The sequence below is a fragment of the Eublepharis macularius genome, chromosome 5, assembly GCF_028583425.1.
Source record: "Eublepharis macularius isolate TG4126 chromosome 5, MPM_Emac_v1.0, whole genome shotgun sequence".
Taxonomy (NCBI): domain Eukaryota; kingdom Metazoa; phylum Chordata; class Lepidosauria; order Squamata; family Eublepharidae; genus Eublepharis; species Eublepharis macularius.
Window position 1 is genome coordinate 33318160 of NC_072794.1, and position 22580 is coordinate 33340739.

At 42.1% G+C, this 22580-nt stretch overlaps 1 protein-coding gene across 1 annotated transcript in view; it reads left to right on the forward strand.

The window, feature by feature from the left end:
* The window catches only part of HMCN1 (hemicentin 1), a 278171-nt gene that overhangs the window by 207055 nt on the left and 48536 nt on the right, over positions 1 to 22580 (forward strand). Inside the window, exons 62-75 of the mRNA XM_054980206.1 lie at positions 684 to 815; positions 2061 to 2210; positions 3023 to 3182; positions 6151 to 6275; positions 9205 to 9385; positions 10992 to 11089; positions 11987 to 12265; positions 12935 to 13131; positions 13259 to 13340; positions 14871 to 15007; positions 15986 to 16127; positions 17796 to 17940; positions 20211 to 20338; positions 21953 to 22109. Of these exons, the coding sequence (XP_054836181.1) occupies positions 684 to 815; positions 2061 to 2210; positions 3023 to 3182; positions 6151 to 6275; positions 9205 to 9385; positions 10992 to 11089; positions 11987 to 12265; positions 12935 to 13131; positions 13259 to 13340; positions 14871 to 15007; positions 15986 to 16127; positions 17796 to 17940; positions 20211 to 20338; positions 21953 to 22109 (2113 nt within the window). The remainder of the gene's footprint in view (positions 1 to 683; positions 816 to 2060; positions 2211 to 3022; positions 3183 to 6150; positions 6276 to 9204; positions 9386 to 10991; positions 11090 to 11986; positions 12266 to 12934; positions 13132 to 13258; positions 13341 to 14870; positions 15008 to 15985; positions 16128 to 17795; positions 17941 to 20210; positions 20339 to 21952; positions 22110 to 22580) is intronic.

Below are 22580 nucleotides of genomic sequence, written 5' to 3' on the forward strand. Positions count from 1 at the left end.
TATCCACTCTATATTTCTATGTTTAAATCAAATTAAAGCAGATTTATGTTTGAATCGGTTTAAACAAGAAAGCCCTAGGGGCCCCAATGAGTCATGCTCAGCATGATATTGTGTGGTGTGGAAGCTCCCCAAAACTGTGGAGTGTGTGCTGCCCTCCATTTTGGGGGAAATACCTGTGTAGTAGGAACCAATGTGTAGCATGTCAGAAAAGGACCAAGGACGCATGGTTTCAGATCATAATTTGGCAATGAAGCTCACTGGATGATCTTGAGCCAGTCACTTGCTTCCGTTTTCAGCCTAACTGACCTTACGTGGTTGTTGCGACAATCACAATTGTGGGTCCCGAGATGCTTGAGAGAAAGGCAGCTATATAAATATTCTCAATAAATTAACAAAAGTATCAGATGGAGAAAACGAAAATGATATATGCTGCCCTGAGCTCCCTGGAGGAAAGAAAGGAAATGGATGGATTCCTAGATAGATAGGCCAATAGTTAGTTAGTCAAACAGTTCATTGAGCAAAGGCCATTTGTCTTGGGTTCTTTTCTTCCAGGAGATATTGCTTAATTAATTATCCCTGTCACTTCTGATGACTATACAACAGGAAGCTGTAGTGGGCTGGGAAAGGGAGGGAGCATAGTGTTGGGCCCCCATCTTTCGGTAATTATTTGTTCTTATTCACAGTTCTGCCCAATATTGAAGGCCCTGAGCAAGAGTGGATCAATGAAACTATCAGTAACCCAGTAACCTTTACTTGTGATGCTACTGGAATTCCTCCACCAACGATAACATGGCTTAAGAATGGAAAGGCAATTGGTAATGTGATTCATGATTATACGTAGCTTGTCCAATATTTTACGATATAAAGAGTTCACTGAAACTTCAACGGAAAAAGATAATAATGCTACAAGTTACCACAATTATTAGTTTCTTTGTTCTTTTCCTGAATTCCCTTTAAACAGATTATATCGGGACAAGAAATGTTGTAGTTTTTATTTATTGGCCCCACTTTTAACCTGCCTTCATTCAACAAAGGAGCAAGGCAGGTTACAATGGTACATTTAAAACATATTTCAATACATATTCCAACCAATTCCAACCAAAAACTTATCTAGAATGAATACCAGCCGCTACAAGCAAAAGAAATTCTGCTATCAGCTGGAAAATTCTTGCAAAATAGTTCTCTTCTATATTATTTCTCAGAGTTGATTAAGTTAACTCCAGATTCTCAGTTGGCTGACCATGAGTGCCATTTGGTGAAGTAATGGGGGGGGGGATTATTTATTTATTTAAAAAAAAATGTGCCATGTTTTATTTATGATTGCCAACCCCCAGGTGGGGCCTGGAGTTCTACTAAAATTATAACTAATCTCCAGACCACAGAGATCAGTTCCCCTGTAGAAAATAGCCATGCCAGAGAGTAGATCCCATAGCAACACATCCCTGCTGAGCTCCCTCCCTAGGCATCACCCCCAAATCTCCAGGAATTTCCCAAGCTGGAGTTGGCAACCCTGTTTATCATGGCCAAAGTTGTTCTTGCAACTGCTAACAAAAGCCATTTAAGCATTACATTAAAATACTGAATGACACATTAAAGAGATCAATGTGTCTCAGAGAAGAGGCAGGTTGGCCCTGGATCTCTTTCAGCCTTCGATGGCTGCTGGCTTTCTTGTGATTGGCAGTTAGAAAGTCTAAACATCCATGTTCTATAAGTGCAAAAGGGTTCAAGGAAAGTGGCCTGCCACTCAGTTAACTCATCTGTACTAAGTATGGGATACATAATCTAAAAACAGACTGTGTGACTCATTTTCCTCAACCCAAATAGCTCTGGCAATGTTGTGACTTATTCACAGGCCTGTTATTCGAAAGATAAAGAAAATTGGGGGAAAAGGTACAGTGAGCCAGATAGGATACGCAAACAGTATGTTGCCTTTTCCTAATATACTACAGGCAACACTGAAAAGTTGTTGAGTTTAGTAGTCATTTATAGGTTTGAGTTAAACTGCAACTTCTGTATATATTCAATACTAACTGATTCCTTTTTTATTTGTCTGCATTTAGAGGTCTCTGACTCCCTTGAAATGCATATTTTGTCAGGAGGCAGCAAGCTGCAGATTGCTAGGTCTCAGCATTCAGACAGTGGAAACTACTCCTGCATTGCCTCAAATGTAGAAGGCAAAGCTCGGAAATTTTACAGTCTTTCTGTTCAAGGTACAATATTTGGTGTGTTTGTGAATGTGTGTTCTGCTTTCCTGAAAATAATAGTCTTGGGATAGATGTTGTAAAATAACTTGAATGTATTTATTAAGCTATGTAGTGCTTTCTCCTTGTAAATTTGAGAGCACTTTACAGAGAGAATCCAAACATAAATATAATATGCAACCATTTTGGTTCTGGTGTGGGGGTGAGGAAATCTGAAACATCACAATATCAAGTTGCAAGTAAGTTGTAACTGGATATTATAGAGGGGACTGGGAAAACTATTAAAGTTACTGACATTTTTGAGCAATGTCTTGTTTGGTCCTGGCAACGCACAATAAACCAGGGCTATCAAAGCAGCAACAACATGGGAAATCCCTGTGGATTTTCAGAACACCCTGCTCTATGTAGTTGTTCCTGAATCACTTTGCTAAAAGATCCTGGCTGATTTCAGACATCATGCAAAACCATGTTATTTTGAGTCCAGTTAGATTGTGAAATCAGGATTCGGATCACAATCACTCAAATCTAGATCACAGTCATGCAAAACCTTGAAAATAGAAGGGCACTCCCAGGGAATAAGCCAGGATTAAGCCAGGGTGATTGCATTCATACACCACAAAAAAACATGATTAAGATGAACTGCGCTTAGTAAACCAACTGCAAATGGACCCTAACACACATCTAGTTAGTTCATTGGCCTCCATTCAGACAGTCACACACTTGATTGTCAGCTTAAATTATTGCTTTGTGCAATATGTCAACTAAACTGCTATTTGACTCATGTAGAGATGTTACTAATGTATGTTTTTCTCCTCACAAAGTTCCTCCAGATATTGCTGGGTCTGAAATGCCAAGTGAAGTGAGTGTCATTGTTGGGGAAAACATCCAGCTTTCCTGTAAGGCCAGTGGAATTCCCCCACCTGCAATTCAGTGGCTGAAAGATGGAAAACCAGTTAGCAGTGATGAATCTAAGCGGATAAGGTGAAGTGTTGAGGTCTCTTATTCTGAAGCAAATCAGAATCCACACAAGGAAGTAAAATAGGGGAGAAAGGTAACATAACAGAAAAGTGCAATTGAAAGGGTGAAGAAAGGTGAGAAAAAGTCAAGCAGGGGAGCAGAGCTGTTGAGAAAGCCAAACAGAATTAAAGCAAGGCGTCCATGCTAGCCTTAAATATTTTGCATCTGATCTGAAATGCAAACCCTGTTCAATCATTACGATTTTGGTGACCCAGCTTTATGTTAGGGGGCAGTCGTGGTACATACAGTCATGTGGATATATGTTGTTGCTGTTTTTTGTGTCTGGGGTCTGATGCTTCGGGCGAAGGGGACAGGAGACAGCCGGGAGGCAGCTGCCCAGCCGCCCCAACATACTCTCAGGGCCAGAACCTGCCAGCACCCGAGGGAGGGAAAGAAGCACCCAAGCCTCAGAGGATTAGAAGGGGCAGGTGGAAGCCAGCTAGCCCCACCCTACAGTGGGAGGCTAGGAGTCCAGGCAGGGAGAGGGAGGACTGTCAGGAGGGAAATAGACCTGAGGGAGAAGGTACAGGCAGCAGGGGCAGCCAGCCAACAAGCCAGCCAGCACCCTTACTGGCAGGGGAGGAAAAGCAGCAGCAGAGACAGCTCAGGACCACACCCCAGCCTCCAGGCAAGCTAGAGGGGATTAGCCAGAACCAGGAAAAGCTGGGAGCAAAGCCATCCCAGGTGTGGTGACCTGAGGCACTCAGCAGGGAAAACTTGGCAGCCAGCCAGGAAAGCACAGCTGTGCCTGATCAGGGCATCCAGCAGAGAAAACCCAGGTGTGACTGCCTGAGACATCGAGGGCCATGGTTAGAGTGCAGAGAGGGGCATGGCTGGCAGGTGGAGCTGGGAATAGGGGAAAGGATATAAGGAGAATCCACCCAGAGGGTGTGGTGCGTTGTGAAGGAGTGTGGTGAGTTAGGAGCAGGATGTGGGAGAAGGAGGACGGTGTGTTGTGTAAGAGCGGAGGAGGAGAGAGAGGAGGAATGAGAGAGATGGAAGGCGGAAGAGCAGAGGAGCTGAAGAAAGGAAGAAGCAACAAGCTGGAAGCAGGAGGAGGCTGCCGGGAGTTGGCCAGGTTGAACAGGCCTGCGAGGAGGTTGAGAGGGAGCAAGGGTGAGGTATACCCCCCCTCCTTCCACAGAGCAAGGTCATGCAATATCCCTGGTGGCTGCCAGGGATCAAAGTCAGGTGCGCTGGCATATAGCACCATGGCGCCCGCAGTGGAACCTGACAGTGTAAATAGGGCAATCCATATTTTCCAGCTTTGAAATGCTCAGTAAGAAACCCAGGTCTTTGAGGATACACATTTATGCATACCAAAACAGGAAAATATGCTCTTCATACCAAATGGCAATCACATGTATTAGAAGTATTGTGAGTAGGACACACTTTGGGTATGTGAGTTTGGTGTGCCAAAAATTGTAATGACTGAACAGTGCTGTTAAGTTTTCTAATGTATTTTATTTATGTATGCTAAAAGTGCTATGACAAGAAAATATATTCAGACTGCTGATTCACTCATGACACGTATGGAAGGCAGCGCCTCCAAACAAAGGTTTTGAATCCTAGTGCACTCTGGGTGTGTTCATGGTATCACTGAAAGGAAATGAATCAAATACAGTGGGTGGGATCCAAACCATTGCCTGCAGAGTGAAGGTGGGAGACTTCCCTGCCTCGCCACTTCTACCGTAGTTCTCTGGGCCTCCTGAAATTCTTTTCCGGGGGGGGGGGATGGGGATCAATAGACCCAAGGGGAAACCATGATGGGCAAAGCAGAGAGAGGTCTGTAGTGGGATGTGGGGAATCAGCAGAAATCACCCTTGCTTTCTCTGCTAAGGAGACAGCTGTTCTACCAGCATAACTGGCACTCTGCTAGTGGAATGGCATACTTGGATCCAACCCAAGAAACCAATGGCATTGTTAAATTTTAAACTATTCTTTAAGATGGAGAATAGCAGCAGGGAAATTTATGAATGATTGCTCCATGTCTCTTAACAGTAAAGTCAGCCTAGACTGGCTCCCAAGGCCAATTTTGTCGGTTGTGCATGTTGATTGAGCAGTTCCTGAGAATGTTCATTGTGTACTGAAACAAATGTGTGATTTCATCCAGCATGTATCCAATCCACAGCTCCAGCTGTTCTTACCACACCACTGCACAGCTAAACACACTTTGAAGCATGGCTTACAGAGCCTTATAGAGATCCTTTCAACTGGAATTCACAGGCTGGTTATGTGAAAATATCCTAACCACCCAATTCACTGCTAACTGCGTTTCTTGGAAATAAGCCCTGTCTGTTTTAAGGGAATATACTTCTATACTTATGTGCTTGGGATTGGAACATTTTCCGAGGCTCTTGGGAGGACAGCACCTATATTAGCAGAATGGATCCACAGGACCCAGCTCCCCTGTCATTATATGGTAATGACTTCAGAACTCAAGATCTGTGTTCAGTCTTACGCCCTTTGTATCAAGGTCACTACCTGGGAACATACATTTGTAGTAAAATCCTAAGCAGAGTTATTACACCTGTATAAATCCATTGAAGTCAGTGAGTTTAGAAGAATGTGTCTCTGTGTAGGATAGCAGTCTTAGATGATAGATTTAACTCATGGCTACCACAAGGACTTGCAACTGCAAATTGTTTGTAGGAACTCCATCCTTATGTGCCACGGGGTCCCAATTAAGAGTACCATTCAGCAGTTTCAGGTCAGGAAAACATTGCTGGGGGTAGGTAGGTAGGTTGAAGCCTTTCCTCTCTTTGTGTCACAATCCCAGTCCAAATTGGGCCCCTGCGGCTCATAGAGATGGAGTTCCCATGGGGAACCTCCAGTTGCTGTGTGACTGCAAGACCCAGTGGCAGCCACAAGTTAGATGTGACATCCCGTTTGGCTCTCTTAAAAACTTAGTTTTCTCAAATGTCTTTTCTAGTCTGGCTCCAGATGGCAGCTTGCTGAACATTTTTGGAGCACTAACCAGTGATGTGGGAAAATATACCTGTGTAGCTACTAATTCTGCAGGGGAAGAAGACCGAATTTTCAATGTGAACATATATGGTGAGTTGTGGGGGGACAGTGTTTGTAGCAGGCAAAGGTGGAACCATTTGTCTTATAAGATTGTCATTGCTCCAATAGGAAAGATTTAAAATGCATCTTCATATAATGCATAACTATTGCTTATAATAAAGTTAATTAAATAGGAGTGTGGCATTATTAGGGCTGTCAACTTGAAGGTTGGGCCTAGAGATTTCCTGGAATTACAATTGATCTCTGAACTACAGAGATCAATTCCCCTGGACAAAATGGCTGATTTGGAGAATGGACTCTATGGGGTTATACCCCACTGAGGTCCCTCCCTTCCCTGCACCTGACCACCCCCAGGCTCCTATCCCATATATCCAGGAATTTCCCAATGCAGAGTTTGCAACCCTTGGCAGTATGTATTTTGTAGTGCAGTAGCTAACACAGGAGCTTGAGCCCTTAAGCAACACTTAGATCACACAAAAATCTTGTCTTCCAGAGCTACATATCTAATTGTTTTGATTGCAAAGATGCATGCAAAGTATGATGGCAGTGTTTCAGTAAGGCATTGAGTTGGATCCAAAGGTGACATTCCACTAGTATAATGGCGGCTCTTCCGGCATAAGAGCATGTAAAGTTTTGCTGAATCTTCCTTTCTACTAGCTTTGTACCTGACATTGTCCCCATGCGTCCCTTGACCCCACCCCCCAGGAGCAGAATTTCAGGGAGCTCATTGGACTGCAGCTGGAGGAGAAAAGGCAGGGCAGTTCTGCTTTCCCATCTTCACTTTGCTGGGAGTGCTTTGGCTCCAACCCATTACAAACAGAAGTCAAATGAAACTTCAAATCATGTTTCGTTTTTAAAATCTTATAATTTCTTAAAAAAAATAAAATCAGAAGCTCAATATTTTCACCATCAGAATTTATTATTTTAGAGCAAGAATATCCTAAAACAACGCCCCACCCACACAAACTGTAAAATAAGTGTATCTTGTTCATAAACTCTAGTTTGGCCTTTAGATAATTAATTAAACCATTTATTCTATGCATCTAAGAAGTGTGAATTAATTGAAACTAGGGTGAGCGGAATGTTCGTCAGTTTGCATTTTCATATTGAATGTTACCTTTTTGGAATATGCAATGTATATTTATGTAGGATAAGAGTGAGTGGTTTCCCTAAGCACGAAAATATATCCTTGGCTACAACACACGGGATTTTTTGCTACATTATTGGATAACCCAAGCCCTCTATGATAACTCCACAGCATCCTCCTGTACCTTACCAAAGCAAGTGAACCTGACCATTGAGGAGCCATTGTGGGCTATCAGGAAAGGGGATCTCTGTTTCGGGAGTGGGAGAGGGGCAGGGCATGTAGTTTTAGAACACAACCAAGAGTACTTAAGGGCATATTCTCTCTTCCCATATATGGCCCAAGAACTTCTACAGATTTATCCTTCTTAGTAACATGGCAACATTCCACAAAACCAACATTAATGAAGAATGAAAAATAATAACAGGGTAAAAATTAGAAGTACAACAATATATTGTAGAAATATCTCTTGAAACCATCAATTTCCCACCTATGGAGATCTCTTCCCACAGGCTTTAGAGAGCTCCAATACTTCTTTCAACTGAAAATCTCTCCAGAATTTTTCTTGATAGTCAGGCTTAATTATATTTTCACTACCATTATTACTATTTTGTTTACCTCAGGATTGTTGATTCTTCTCATGCAGAGCCCTTAGCAACCAGCAGTTCATATACAGTCTCTGAACAGGGCCGGCATGCCCATTGAGGCAGGTCCAGCCCCCGCCTTGAGCACTGAGGCACCAAAGGGGGCGCCGGAGGGGGTGCTGGGGGCGTGTGCTGCAGAGCTGGTGTGCCTGGCCTGCAGCTGCTGTAGCCTGCCAGCCCTTCTGCCCCACGCCAACTTGCACCCTCGGCCGGGCACAGCAGCCATGGGCCAAGCGCAGCAGGAGTCCGGGGTGGCATGTGGAACCTCCCCAGCCACTCACCGCACCCGATTGGGAGTGTGGGCAGCCTCCGCCCGCCGTCCCAGCCACCCGCCAGCCAATGGGGCCGGCTTGCTGCGTGATGACGTCACATGCAGTGACGTCATCACGCAGTTCGGGGGGCCTGCGTGCACACTCTGGTGCCGCCCCTGTCTCTGAAGCAATTTTTATCCCTGATGGCCCTACCAAAAATACTCAAGTTCTGAGAGTTTCCACATTTGAATGGTTACATTTCTTTGGTTTATTATGTAAATAGGTGCTTCGTAACTAACTGCAAAGCCCTTTTTGCTTAATGATGCCAACTTTATTATGGAGTCTGACAGCTCCAGGCCCACAGACTAGATCTTTTTTTATTTATTCAATTTATATTCCCCTCTCCCCACAAGCGGGCTCAGAGCGGATGTTAGCGTAGCCCCCAAGATGACAGAAGTGGGCCATCCTTTTTCCTAACCCACTCGCTTGGTTTTCTTCTCCTTGTATCCTGAGGCTGCAGCCAGGAAGAACTTGCTACAGTCCTCTCTGTGCTGAAAAGTTGAGAAGTGCATGAGAGGTGGCTTCCAAAACCAGAACTCAGTGGGATTTTATGGAGCTACATAACTGCAGGATGTAGTTGTTTAAATGTTGAGGCTCAGTAGTTATCACTTATACCTCCTTTGATAGATTAAACAGGAACTGCTTGCTGGCTGCAAGCACAGGTTTTTAAAGATAGATTTATAAAGTTATTCAGCATGACTCGCAATTGTCTGGCAAGGTATTAGTATGGGGGAGATGCTGAGTACAACATTTGGAGATTATTTAGCTTGGAACACTGTGGGGAATGTTTCCCTGGACTGGAAAAGCTGTGTTATTGCCATCTTGGGGTTCAGGGCAAAGTGAGCTGCTGCTTCCTTAGGAATAATTTCATATATTGACTGTAACTTTTTTCTCTCTGCCTATTTCATTACCAAATGTAGTCCCACCAATTATTGCTGACAATGATGAGCCAGAGCCCTTAACAGCCATACTGGACACTTCAGTAAGCATTCAGTGCCAGGCAGTGGGCACTCCACCTCCACAAATAAACTGGCTAAAGAATGGGCTTCCTCTCTCTATCTCCTCTCACATCCGACTGCTCTCAGGTGGACAAATTCTCAGGCAAGTTTTCAATTGTTCAAGCTTTATTCCATCTCAGTCCTCGTTCATTTGGTTCAGCAAACGAGTCTAATTTTGAGTATCAAGATATTAAGGGGTAGGGCAATCTGCACAAAGTGGTTGGGAATGGAATGGCTCTGGCTCTGATATTAATTCTCCACCATTTTATCACATGCAATGTAATTTTTCAGGCTTTGTAGTGTTTCTTATGCCCTATGTTCCTAACTTTTGGACTAGCAGTTCTTAAAAAGCATATGAAGGGAACAAAAAACATATTTAGATCCTAAGTGGAAAGACTGGGAGACAGAAAAAAGTAAAATCAATAAAGTTTATATAAATGTGTTACACGGGCAACCTGCCCTTCTTTGAACAATCCTAGACAATCTCCTTTCAGGCCCATTAGGCAAGTGCCTTTTCTACTTCTTGGTACTCATTGCTTTGATCTGCAAAATTCCAAAGGGAGGTAAAAGGATGGGGGGGGGGTGCTATGCTGAGCTGAGCTGCTGTAGCATAGTGGTTAAGTGATTGGGATGCAAATCAGCTCTCTGCTGGTTCGAATCCCACTACTGCTAGGAGCTCAGCAGGTGGCCTTGGATAAGCCACTCCACTCAGCTCCAATTCCCACCTGTGTTGTGGGGATATAACAGCACTGACTTTGTTCACAGCTCTGAATGGGACACTAATCTGTCCAGAAGAGTGGTATATAAGTTCAGTTGTTGTTGTTGCTGTTGTTATGCAGTGAGTAGGGAGTTCTTACCAAACTTGCCTAGTTCTTCTTTAGCCTTCATTCTAATAGGTTTGTAGCAGCAAGCTATATGCTTCTTAATAGTCATTATTCTGCCTTGACTTGAATGGCCCAGGCTAGTCTGATCTCATCAGATCTTGGAAACGAAACAGTAGGCCCTGGTTAGTACTTGGATGGAAGGCCTCCAGGGAAGTCCAGAGTCACTACACAGAGGCAGGCAATGGCAAACTACCTCTGTGGATCACTTGCTTTGAAAATCTTTGAGGGTCACCATAAGTTGACTGCGACTTGGTGGCAGCTTGCACACATTCAGCCATGATTCAGCCAGGCTGTGAACAAGAAAGGTTTATTACAATGACCCTGCCCATTCAGTCTGAAAGATGTTATGAAAATTCAGGTATTTTGGTAAACTTCTATAAGAGAGGAATTGTTCTCTAATGGGAAAGGGCGGAGAACAACCACAGAGAACAGAGAACAGCTATCTATGTAGTCTTATAATTCAAATGTGGTACATGAATATTGCTGTTCAAAGGGCATGTCCAGCCAGTTTTAGAAATCATAACAGATCTCAGGAGGAGGGTGTGTCCCCCCCCCCGCCCCCCGCAAAACATCATTCTATGTATATCAGAACTGAAACCACATATTGGGTCTTTCTCTATGACTGGTTGACCATGAGAAGGTGCTAAAGATTACAGCGGGACCTGAAGAGACATTCTCATACAACAGATGAATAAGGTCCATGCAGTTTCATTGGTATTAATTTTGGGAAGGTCATTAATTAGTTCTCCGTAATGTGCTGTGCACCGGACAGCATAGTACATTATGATCTTTTGACTAGTGATTATATGGTTGTTTCCTTCCCAGAATTCTAAGAGCCCAGATAGCTGATGTCGGCATGTATACATGTGTAGCATCCAACAGAGCGGGTGTGGACAATAAGCATCATAGCCTTCAGGTTTATGGTAAGCCTCTTTACTACATCCAACACGCACACACGCACACACATACTAAAAGTTAAATTGTAACACTTCCTTCCTTAATACATTTTGTAAATGTCATCAAACTTGCATTTCAGTCCCACTTCTGAACCAGATCCCAAACTGCCATTCACTGAAATCCTTCTGTTAAAACCTGTTGACATCTTCCAACGTTAAACATTTCAAACCCTTTAAAGAAATGATATTTTAACTATTAGAACAAATCATTCATTACTTTAAATTCTGAATAGGGCTGCAACTAAACTACGTAATCAATGTTTATAGTCATGTGTGTCAAGAAGCGCCCTCAATTTTTAATGAATTTGAGATTTTTAATGAGCACATTCATGTTGTTTCAATGCTTCCTTCCAGTGCTGTTTTTCTTTATGGCTGTTGGCTCATTTGCTCTGACCAAGGGGATGTTGTCTTTGACATCTCTGATTTGATGATGTTGTGGAAGTTTATAAACTCAGTTGTGCTAGCTGCCGCAGCCAGTAAGATTACATGAAGTGTGGACCAAATGGGTTCAAGAACTGTGATGGAAAAGAAGAAAGAAAACTTCTAAGCAGCAGCAGCAGTTGGGGGATCAAAAGGGCACAGATCAGCTATGAAATGACATTGATGTTCAGTGAGATATTCTTTTCAGGCTAATCTGTTTGGCTGTGTGCAGCCTTAATCTAGACCAGATGGCATAGCACCTAGTTATGCAAAGCAACTCGCAAATGATTTATGTGGAAATCTTTAATTTGCATGGGATCCTTGGAAGGAAAATATTATTCTCAGCCTCTGGCAACCTAGAGAGAATGCTGCTGACTTTTCCTCGTTGAGGAAAATGTGCTTTTTCAGGAATGCTTTAATTTCTTCTGTGTTGTTTTTCTGCAGTACCACCAAGCATAGATAATAGTGGAGGAACAGAAGAAGTTACTGTTGTAAAAGGAAATGCAGCCTCTTTGATGTGTTTGGCCGATGGAACACCAGCCCCAAAGATATTGTGGCATAAAGATGACCAACCCTTAAACCTTGGCTTCCATGTGATTCTAGAAAACCAAGGAATGTCCCTTCATATTGCAAAGTCAGAGGCTAATGACACAGGCAGATATACTTGTGTAGCCTCCAATGAAGCTGGGGAAGTAAGCAAGCAATTTACTCTGAAAGTGTTGGGTAAGGAATTTAAACTTTGCGGTGGCATAATATCAAGCCTTTGGACCCCTTAGCCAGTCTTAGTTTGGTTCTTGGTCTAAGCTGGTTTTTAGATCAAGGATCTAAACAGTTGTCCATATCATTACTGGCACAAACACTCGATGTTTAACAGCACTAATTGCATGGAGAGCCAATTGCCTCTAATCTCAGGGAGCATGCAAGGAATCAAGAAGCATGCTAAAACTTGGCTCGCTATGTGGGTGGTACTTAGACAGCCGTTTTACCGGCTCCGGTACGTCGTGCAAAGTTCCCGCAAGGACAGCGTCTTCCAGGCACAATTTCCTGGTTCTCGCGCGAAATCGCGCCTGGAAGACACTGTCTTTGAAGGAGCTTTGCGCGACACACTGGAGCCGGTAAGACGTGTGAAAATGGCCATGACTAGCTTTTCATGTGATTAGAGTGTCCACGTGGACCATTTTTAAATGGTAGTCATGCAATGAGAAGCAATCTTTTTCTGATTTTCCCTAAAATGCCTACAACTGGCTAAACTGGTTTAGCAGCAGTTAAGGCCCTATCTTAGGGCTGATTCAGACAGCAATCGCATGGAAGATTCTTCTCCATAGTGTCTTCCAAATCTGTTGGGAAGTGCAGCTGTGATCATCATTATAATTTGGCCATCTCCTTCTGCAGAACCTCCTCATATTAATGGGTCAGATCACCCAGAAGAAATTTCTATAGTGGTCAACAATCCATTGGAGCTCCTTTGTATTTCTACTGGTATCCCAGTCCCTAAAATCACATGGATGAAGGATGGGCGCCTGCTGCCCCAAACAGATGAGATTCACGTCCTGAAAGGAGGAGAGGTACTTCGAATAGCTAATGCCCAGGTAACTGAAACTCAATCCTTAAATTAAGGGACATCTAGCCCAATGTTTTGCTACCATTTCCAGATTTTTCTTTAATTTAACTTAGTTGAGTTTTATTGCTAGCCGAGCTTGTTTGATTATTTTGTAGGTGGAAGATACTGGCAGATACACCTGTTTGGCATCTAGTCCTGCAGGAGATGATGATAAGGAATATTTGCTGAGAGTACATGGTAAGGCCAGCTTAGAATTTATTCTACCACATAAATGCTGTATTCTGCTTTCTCATGAAGCTAGATAGTACATTCATAACAGCTCTGTATATGATGGAAGGATTTGTTTTTTCTTGCTTTGCACTGCATCTCTCGCTATTCGTTTTAGAAACGGGTTTTTTGAAATAGAAGACTTTCATGGTACTTTTAAGTAATTATTTTTAATTTTTTTTTTAAATTGAGCTCATCTTCTGGTCCATGTAAAACTAAAAAAAAAAAGCATTCAATTATTGTGAAAGCACAGTTCATAAACATTAGAAATGTTTCAGCACATACAGATTTTAAGTGCACGTATCAGTTTAGCCAGCTGGCTTATTTAGTTATTTATTTGCATTATTTATAGTCTGCCATTCTCACCGGGAGTCAAGGTGGATTACACAGTGTAAGTCATTACAATGAACAGCTGGCGCATCCAATAAACATTGCAGTGGGATATGCAACTTTGCAGAAACTGGAAACAAGCAGAAATCTATATAAGCATAAGTAACTAAACACCACACATTGAACAATGCCAAAACAACCCAGTAGGGACATACTTAAAATAACAGACAGTGCACAGTCGTATAGTCTATGGTCCCTGTTCCTTTACCAATGCATCTATTTTAACCATTTCCTTACAGTATAGCTCTATTTTTTTAAAAAACCTGTTAACCTTCTGAGTAGTTCAGTTTTGCACAGTTTAACAATTGAGAGGAACTGTATATGAGAAATTCATACACTCATCCAAGCTTTTTGTATTTTCCATAAACCCCCTCGTTCTCAGTGGAGCTTCCAGACCCCTCCTGTCTTACTGTGCAATCCAAAGCAGAGTCATACACTTCTAAGTCCATTGAAGTCAGTGGGCTCAGAAAGGTGTAGCTGTTTAGAGTTGCACAGCTAAAACACCCTTAAATAATAATTTTTAAAGGTGTAAGTGGTTCAGATGAGCTGTTCCCTACATATGCATGTGTAGTGTATCTTGTATAACATGGTTTGTGAGTTCGGAGTCCCAGTTCCTTTGTACAAACAATTGCAGAGGAAAGCAGCCCTGCAGATCAAATTATCTTGCCCTGCAAAAGAGTTAGGAAAGTTCTAGAATAAGATTCGGCATTTGACAACGAGGAAAGCCCAGGTTTGCTGGTCAGTTAAGGCATAACTCTTTTGGCATATGCTAGCAACAGGAAAATCCTAGCTCTAAACCTGGGTTAGCAGTGATGTGCCAAAAACCAGATCAAAGCAGAATTCAACCTATGTGGGCAAATACTCGGCAAAGGTTGAAGAGGGCGCTAAGGGACACGGTGAAACAAATGTGCGCATTGGCTCTCAGGCAGAAGATACTGTATACATCTTGCATATGACATAATCTTAAATTTGGAGAAATACAACAGGATAATTGACTTTGAGCTTTGCAAAAGTTCTCAGCTAGGCATCACTTAACGGTATCCCCATACCTAGCTCAAATTAAATTCTTAGTTACCATATTCAGTATGTTTTCCTCCCACTTTAAAACAGTTCCTCCTAACATTGCTGGCACAAGCGGCCCTCAGCATCTCAGTGTGCTGCAGAACAGGCAGATTATACTGGAGTGCAAGTCGGATGCGGTGCCACCTCCTACAATCACATGGCTCAAAGATGGGGAGCTTTTGCAGGTATGTCATCTGGGCTTTTCACCGACAGTTTTATTGCAGTTTTGTATCCCTTGATCTAAATTTTTCATAACCTTATAAAGATGTTCAAGCTGTGCATACCTTGGGTGGTCAGGAGCGTGGCAGCCTGTCCTATTCCCATCTGTTTTTTGCATATTTGATGGCATAACATAGAACCCCATGCATGTAGTCTTCCTGACTCACAAAATGTGTACTCTTCAGGTTTCTAGCTGAGCTTTATATGGTAGGCATCTATGCAAATATTAATTGCTTATTTTATTTATACCTTCCCTTTCTCCCCAGTGGGGGGCCAAAGTGGCTTACAATGTTCTCCTCTCCATTTTAGTCTTGCAACAATTAGGTAGGTTAGGCTGAGTGTGTGTGACTGGCCCAAGGTCACCAAGCAATCTTCCATAGTAGAGCAGGGATTTGAATGTGGGTTTCCCGGATCCTAGTCTGACATTCCAACCTATATTACATTGCACTTGGAAAATGGGGTCATGCAATTCTGCATGTATGTCTCTGGTACTCTGAATTTATAATTCCATTTAAAATCAATTAGCATCGTGTAAAAGTTTTATTAATATATTTTTTCTGAAAATATATTAATATATTTATTAATATATTTTTCTGAGAGCCAGTTTGGTGTAGTGGTTAGGAGCGCGGGACTCTAATCTGGAGATCTGGGTTTGATTCCCCATTCCACCACTTGAAGCCAGCTGGGTGACCTTGGGCTAGTCACAGCTCTCTGGAGCTCTCTCAGCCCCACCTACCTCACAGGGTGTTTTTTTGTGGGAATAATAATAACATACTTTGTAAACTGCTCTGAGTGGGCGTTAAGTTGTCCTGAAGGGCTTATACGAATTGAATGTTATTATCATTCTTTATCGTTGCCTCCATATTTCTCCCTATCCCATGAACAAGAATATTGTTGGTTCAGTACATGGTTGAAAATAATTTATTTGCAAAACCTCTTCTTAGGCCACTCCCCGAGTTCGCATCCTGTCCAGTGGGAGATACCTGCAAATCAATAACGCTGACCTCAGTGATGCAGCAAACTACACTTGCGTTGCCAGTAATGTTGCAGGACAAACTGCAAGAAAGTTTATATTGGCTGTAAATGGTAAGAATGGGGAAAGAAACCTTATATAAGCTTTGTGCATGGAATTTCTATGGGTATGTGGAATGTAGAGGATATTAACGCTACTCACTCTTTCAGTAAAGTATTTCCTTTTGTCTGACCTGAATCTATAGCTCATCAACTTTGTTGGCTTCACCTGAGTTCTAGTATTTTGGGAGAAGGAAAAAAGCTTCTCGTTGTCCACTCTCTCTACCCCGTACATAATTTCGTAAACCTCTGTTGTGTCCCCCATTAGTTGTCTCCTTTCTAAAGTGAGAAGTTCTAGAGTTTCCAGCCATTCCTCATAGTAAAGGTACTCCAGCCCCTTAATCATCTGGGTTGCCACCTTCTGTACTTTTTCGAGCTCTGCAATATCATTTTTGAGATACAGTGACCAGAATTGTGTACAAGATGAGGCTATACCATGAATCTATACAGGGACATGACAATATTGGTTATTCTATTTTCAGTTCCTTTTCTAATAAACGAATGTGCCTTTTCTCTGCTGCCACACACGGATTCAACATTTTCATTAAGCTACCCACTACAACCCCAATATTTTCCATCTCAGCCATGGCCAGTTCAGGTCCCATCAGCATATAGGATCTTTTCTTCCAGAATACATCACCTTACGCCTACCAACACTGAACGTCATTTTCCTCGTTGTTGCCAACTCGTCCAATTTAGAAAGATCCTTTTTCAGAACTCTTTTCGGTTATTAATATGAACAAATACATCCATTCTGGAAACTCCATCAAGGGATTTTTTCAAGACAAGTGAGAAGCAGAAGTAGTTTGCCATCACCTTCCTCTGCAGAGTCTTCCTTGATGGTCTCCCATCCAAGTATCAACCTTGCTTTGTTTCTGAGATCTAACGAGATTGGCTATACCATACCACCTTCCCACCATCATATTTCCATTAGGGATAATGAGTTATTTTTAGCATTAACTTTACATACTTCTATTAATAACCATTTTTCTTTGTCTTCCATATCACTACAACCTTGTGATGATCTTGTTATCTCCCATTGTTCAGAGGAACTGGGCCTGAAAGACAGTGGCTCCCTTCCACTGAGTCTCTCCCTAACAAAGAAAGACTTCCTTCAACAAAGGACTTATCTCCATCAGAGTCAGCCATTCCACATCACACAAAAAATTTCTCCTTTGTAGGAAGTCTTTATTGCTGGAACGAAGGCATAGCTGAGGAGTGTCATAGAATGCAACTTAGCAGTAGGAAGGATCCAGTCCAGGGACTTAGATAAGCCAGTATTTCAAACCAAGGTCCAAGGTCAGCTATGTATCTATATATCCAAAGTGACCCTCACCCTAAACCTGCTATAAATTTAATACTACATACCAGAAAATGAAGTGGGATAGAAATTTAAATAATTTTCTTTTTATGATCAATATGTTAGCATTTGCAGCCTGGAGTATATTAGGTATTCATATAAAACCATAATGTGTTTTTATACAGTGTGTTAAAAGAGTTATATAGCCCCACTGCCAAATTCTATGGACTGAAACAGATTTTTGGAAGTTGTTTTCACGTTCAAACCCAGCCTTTGTGGGATGGCAGAAAACCCCATGCCTAATGAGAAGCAGTGGTATAGATTTAAACAAGTCCCAAAGGAGACTATTTCTGATGCTATCTGGAATTTTTTCCTTTGCATAGTTGCTCCTACGATCCGAGGTGGTCCTCAGTCTGTGACTGTGAATATTAATATGTCTGCTGTCTTGGAGTGTGTTGCAGAAGGCATTCCAGCTCCAAGAGTCACATGGAGAAAAGATGGAACCCTTTTTGCGGGCAACAGTGCCAGGTAGCTACTGATGGTTAGAATGAACAAATATTTCTCAGTGTCCTCTCTAGTTGTTTTGCTGATGTGTTTTTAGTGTTGGAATTAAACCGAGACCATGGAATTCTCACTCTGCCATGAAAGCTTGCTGTGTGAAATTGGACCAGAAACACACTATCAGTCACACACTCTCAGAAGACATGGCTCAGTGGAAGAGTCTCTACTTTTTACACAGAAGGTCCCAGGTTCAATCCCTGGCATCTCCAGTTAAGAGGCCCAGCTGATAGGAAAGACCTCTACTGGAGACTCTAGAGGGCCACTGCCAGTCTAGTAGACAATACTGACCTTGATGGACCAATGGTCTGATTCAGTATAAGGCAGCTTCACCTGTAGTGATGACTGCAGGCATAGACAGCTTTAAAAGGGGATTAGACAGATTCACAGAGGATAGGTCTATCAGTGACTACTAGCCATAGTGACTAAAGGGAAGCTCCATATTCAAAGGCAGTGAACCTCTGAATGCCAGGGCTAGGAAGCAACTTCAGGGGAAGGCCTCAGCCTCTGTGCCCTGTTGTTGGCCCTCCCGAGTTGCCCATGTATGAGACAGGATGGTAGACTAGATGGGCCACTTGACTGATTCAGCAGGGCTCTTTTGTTCTTATGTACCTCGTAGGGTTGTTGTGAGAATAAAAATTAGTCCCCTTGGGGAGAAAGGCAGGGGTATAAATGAAGTAAATAAATAAATTGTCAAACCCATTCCTCCACAATGTTTATGAAATAAAAAAATCAGTTCATACATTATACGCATTATTATTAGTAATTGATAAATTGTGGGTGTGGGCAGGGAATAATAAGCAAGGAGAACAAAAAACTTCTCACCTTGCTATGAAATTCACCTCATGATTTGTAGTGATGATAAAATAGGGGGTCCATGAGTGCAGTTGGAGGAAGATGGGGAAAAAATTCATAAATAGTAATCAGGGTTTTTTTGTGGTGGTACCAGTACTGAGTACTGGCATCTTTGGGCGGCGGGGGCTCCCCCAGGTCCTGAGAGGGACATTGGTGGGAATCAGTGCAACCTTACGTATGAATACAGGCAACTTTTTAACAAAAAAGCACTGATAATTAATTAACAAACAAATGGTTGGGAAGTTCCCCCTCCATAGCACAATTGTGTGGCAATACTTAACTCAGTTTAGATAATTAGATTCCAGTTCACCTAGCCTGCAGAAGTTGAGTGGTACAACCTAACCCGATAGCAATGACTGCTGAACAGGAAGTTGCTGGTGAAGCTATAAATCCAAACAGTACAGTATAGGAGGAGTTGGTATATTTTTACATCTCCTTCCCCAGACTGCACGGGAAAGTGGGGTGTGGTCTGACTTGCATTTGGGTACATATCTCGAACTCCCAATTTTTCCTTCCATTCCAGGGTGCTACCAACTATTAGGGCTCTTCCCTCTTGGAAGCTTAAAGAGGTTTTGGATGTGTGGTTAATTAGGATCATCTTTTCCTCTGATTCTAATGAGCTGCCCCTCCAAGGTTCTTTCATCTTCCAAATGGCCAGCGTCTAGCCAAATAAATCTTGGCAGCACCTGGTAATCAAGATCACAACAGTTTTACAGGAATCTTTTCTTTTGTTACTGTCAGCAGCCAAGTATCTTGGGTAAGCAAATGGAGGCACCAAATATATATGCACATACAGAATGTTTAAATTATCATGCCCTCTGAGCCAGCCTGAAGACCTGTACAACATCTGAAAGGAACTTGTGACATCTTGCTCTCTCTATCTTATTCTTCTTTTTAAAGGATGATCTGCTTGGTTTTATCGTAGCATTGTTTCTTCTCAGTGGTGAGATGAGATAATAATGTTTTGTGTCCTTTAGGTGGGTTCTTAATTGTTGTTTGATGCTTATTACTCAGATACAGATACCCAGTACAAAATGCATGTCCACCATCCCTATTGTGAAGGGCATATCCAGGTATTATTTACTGCCTGTTCTTTTTTTTAAAAGCACATCCAACAAACAGGAAAGGATTAGCACTCCCAGTCCATTTTTAAAATTGACTTTCTGAGTCTTAGTGATGAAACTGAGGGCAAAACATATTTCCAAACAGTTCCCTTAGGCATTCTTCTTTTTTTTTTTTTTTAGTTTGTAAGGAGGTGTCTGATAGAAGATCAACATTTTAAATGAATTTTCCTTTTGAAATATGAGTTAAAAAGAAAAGGCTGAGAACAGGGAAGTAACTGTTACGTGTGTGTGTTTTAATAAATAGTCTATGGATTGTTTTAGGTATTTGATGTCAGATGATGGATCCCTTCACATACATTCAGCACATGTTATGGACACAGGGCGGTACCTTTGTATGGCAACCAATGTTGCTGGCATGGACCGCAAGCGGATTGATCTACAGGTCCATGGTAAGTTCAAATAAGCATGTCAATTAGGAAAATTGTAATGGACCACAACATTCTCAGTCTCAACAGTGTGGAGATGTGGATTATTACAGGACTCAGTGAACACCTATTTTCTCCCTTCCTCCCCAAGAGCACATGGTTTTTGTGCTGTTACTGGGATGAGGAGGTTATGGGTATTCTTCTCGTACCTCCTTTCTGACTCAATGAAAACTATTCCCACTGGTCTCCCACTAAGTGTGGGGTTATACAGTGTCCACTGGCTGGCTGCCTGATGTATGGGTACAGCACGGGGCTATGTAGTGCCCATTCGTTAGCTGACCCATGTATGGGTTGCAGTACATTATCTGTCCGCTTCCCTCTCCCTGTATGTTGATGGGCAGGAATCTGGAATTGACCCCGTCTTGGGACAGTTTGTTGATTATATAATATGAACTGTTGTTTTATGAATTGTTGTTTAATATTTTATTGTATTTTTATAACTGTTGTACCTCGCCTTGAGCCCACTTGTGGGAAGGGCAGATTAGAAATGTAATAAATAATATTCAAGCTTCAGGCTTGAATAACTTGAACCAAGTGGAGAGGAAGGACAGGACCATGGATATGTGAAGTGCACATAGACATACCATGTCCCACAATGGTATATTATTCTGAGTCTGCCCTGACCTGGATAGCCCCGGCAAACCTGATCTTGTCAGGTCTCAGAAGCTAAGCAGGATCAGCCTTTGGTTAGTAATTGGATGGGAGACCTCCAAAGAAGACCAGAGCTGCAGAGGCAGTCAATGGCAAATTACCTCTGTCAGTCTCTTGCTCTGAAAATTCCAGCGGGAGTTGCCATAAGTCAGCTATGATTTGACAGCACTCTCTACCACCATATCTGTCTCTGACTCTGCACTAGGCTTAATTGTGCCCCCCCCCCGAGCTTTCTCCCCCCGAGCTTAAATCATTCATATTTCTAATCATATTTTTGATCTCCATTAGCTCCCAGAAAAATGTTTCATTGATTTATTCTCTTGTATTGATTTGTTGAACTTGGCAGATACAAATTTCTTTGGCTTGGTTTTCATTTTAATGGCTAGCCATGATAATAAACTCTAATTGCATGATAGCCTTCTAACTACAAACAATTTCCCTCTGGTTTATATTGATTAAAAGGGACCACATCAGAGCCTCCTATCTGTCCAGCATAACATTTCACCGTCTTGCCAATAGTATTTACATCATTTCAGTTCCAGACCATACCAAAATATTGGTTTGATTTCCACTACTCCCAGAAACTGATTGCTTCGTGTTTATGTATCGCAGGAGTTCCAGTTCTGGAGGATTTGCCTAGAGTCTAGAACAAAGTGTTCTTGAAGGCCTTAAACTCTTCCTTGGAAGTGGAAATGCTGATTTTTCTTCTCATGGTTACTGACTTGCTTGTTTCATACAGAGTGTTGTTGTTTGCCTTGGCAGCCAAAAAAATACAGGCAAAAGTTGTATCTGAAGGGTAAAATGTTTTATCATGATAAGCACTTTTAGATCTGGTTATTTTAATGATCGTTTCAGGTGGGTCGCTGTGTTTCTTTACCAGATTTTTGATGAGTACTTCTCATTCATTATCTTTTGTGCTTCTTGTAGTTCCTCCAATTATTGCTCCTGGGTCTGGCAATATCACAGTAACTGTGAATGTCCAAACCACTCTCCCATGTGAGACCACAGGAATCCCTAAACCAGCAATCACTTGGAAGAAGAATGGGCACTTCATTAATGTGGATCAGAATCAGAACACATTCAGGTCAAAGATACTGTTTTTCTATATTGTACTGTTATTTACAGAGGACCACAAATAAAAAAAAATCCCTGCTCTGAGGAGCTTACAATCTCTAACATTTGATAGGGGAGAGTTTATTTTTCATAAATTTTCATGGGATTGTATTTTTGGTGATTTAACTCAGGCAACTCTACTGAATGCTTCATGAAGTTTGCCCCAGCATCCAAATATGTCCTAAAGCAATAAATACACAAACACAAATTATGTCGGTTCAACTAGTTTTTTTTTAATTAAACATTTAATTTTAAGATGATCATCTTCAATAACACTTATAAAATAAGCTGACTATTTGAGGGCAGGCTGCACCAGGCATCCTCCTTGGTGCCCACCTGGCAAGTCCACCCTGGCTCCAAATTTGGCTAGTGCTTTGGCCCGTGTTGTTTATCCTAGCCTGCACAGCCCTCCTATGCTGAGCTGAGAGGTGCCCAGTTTCAT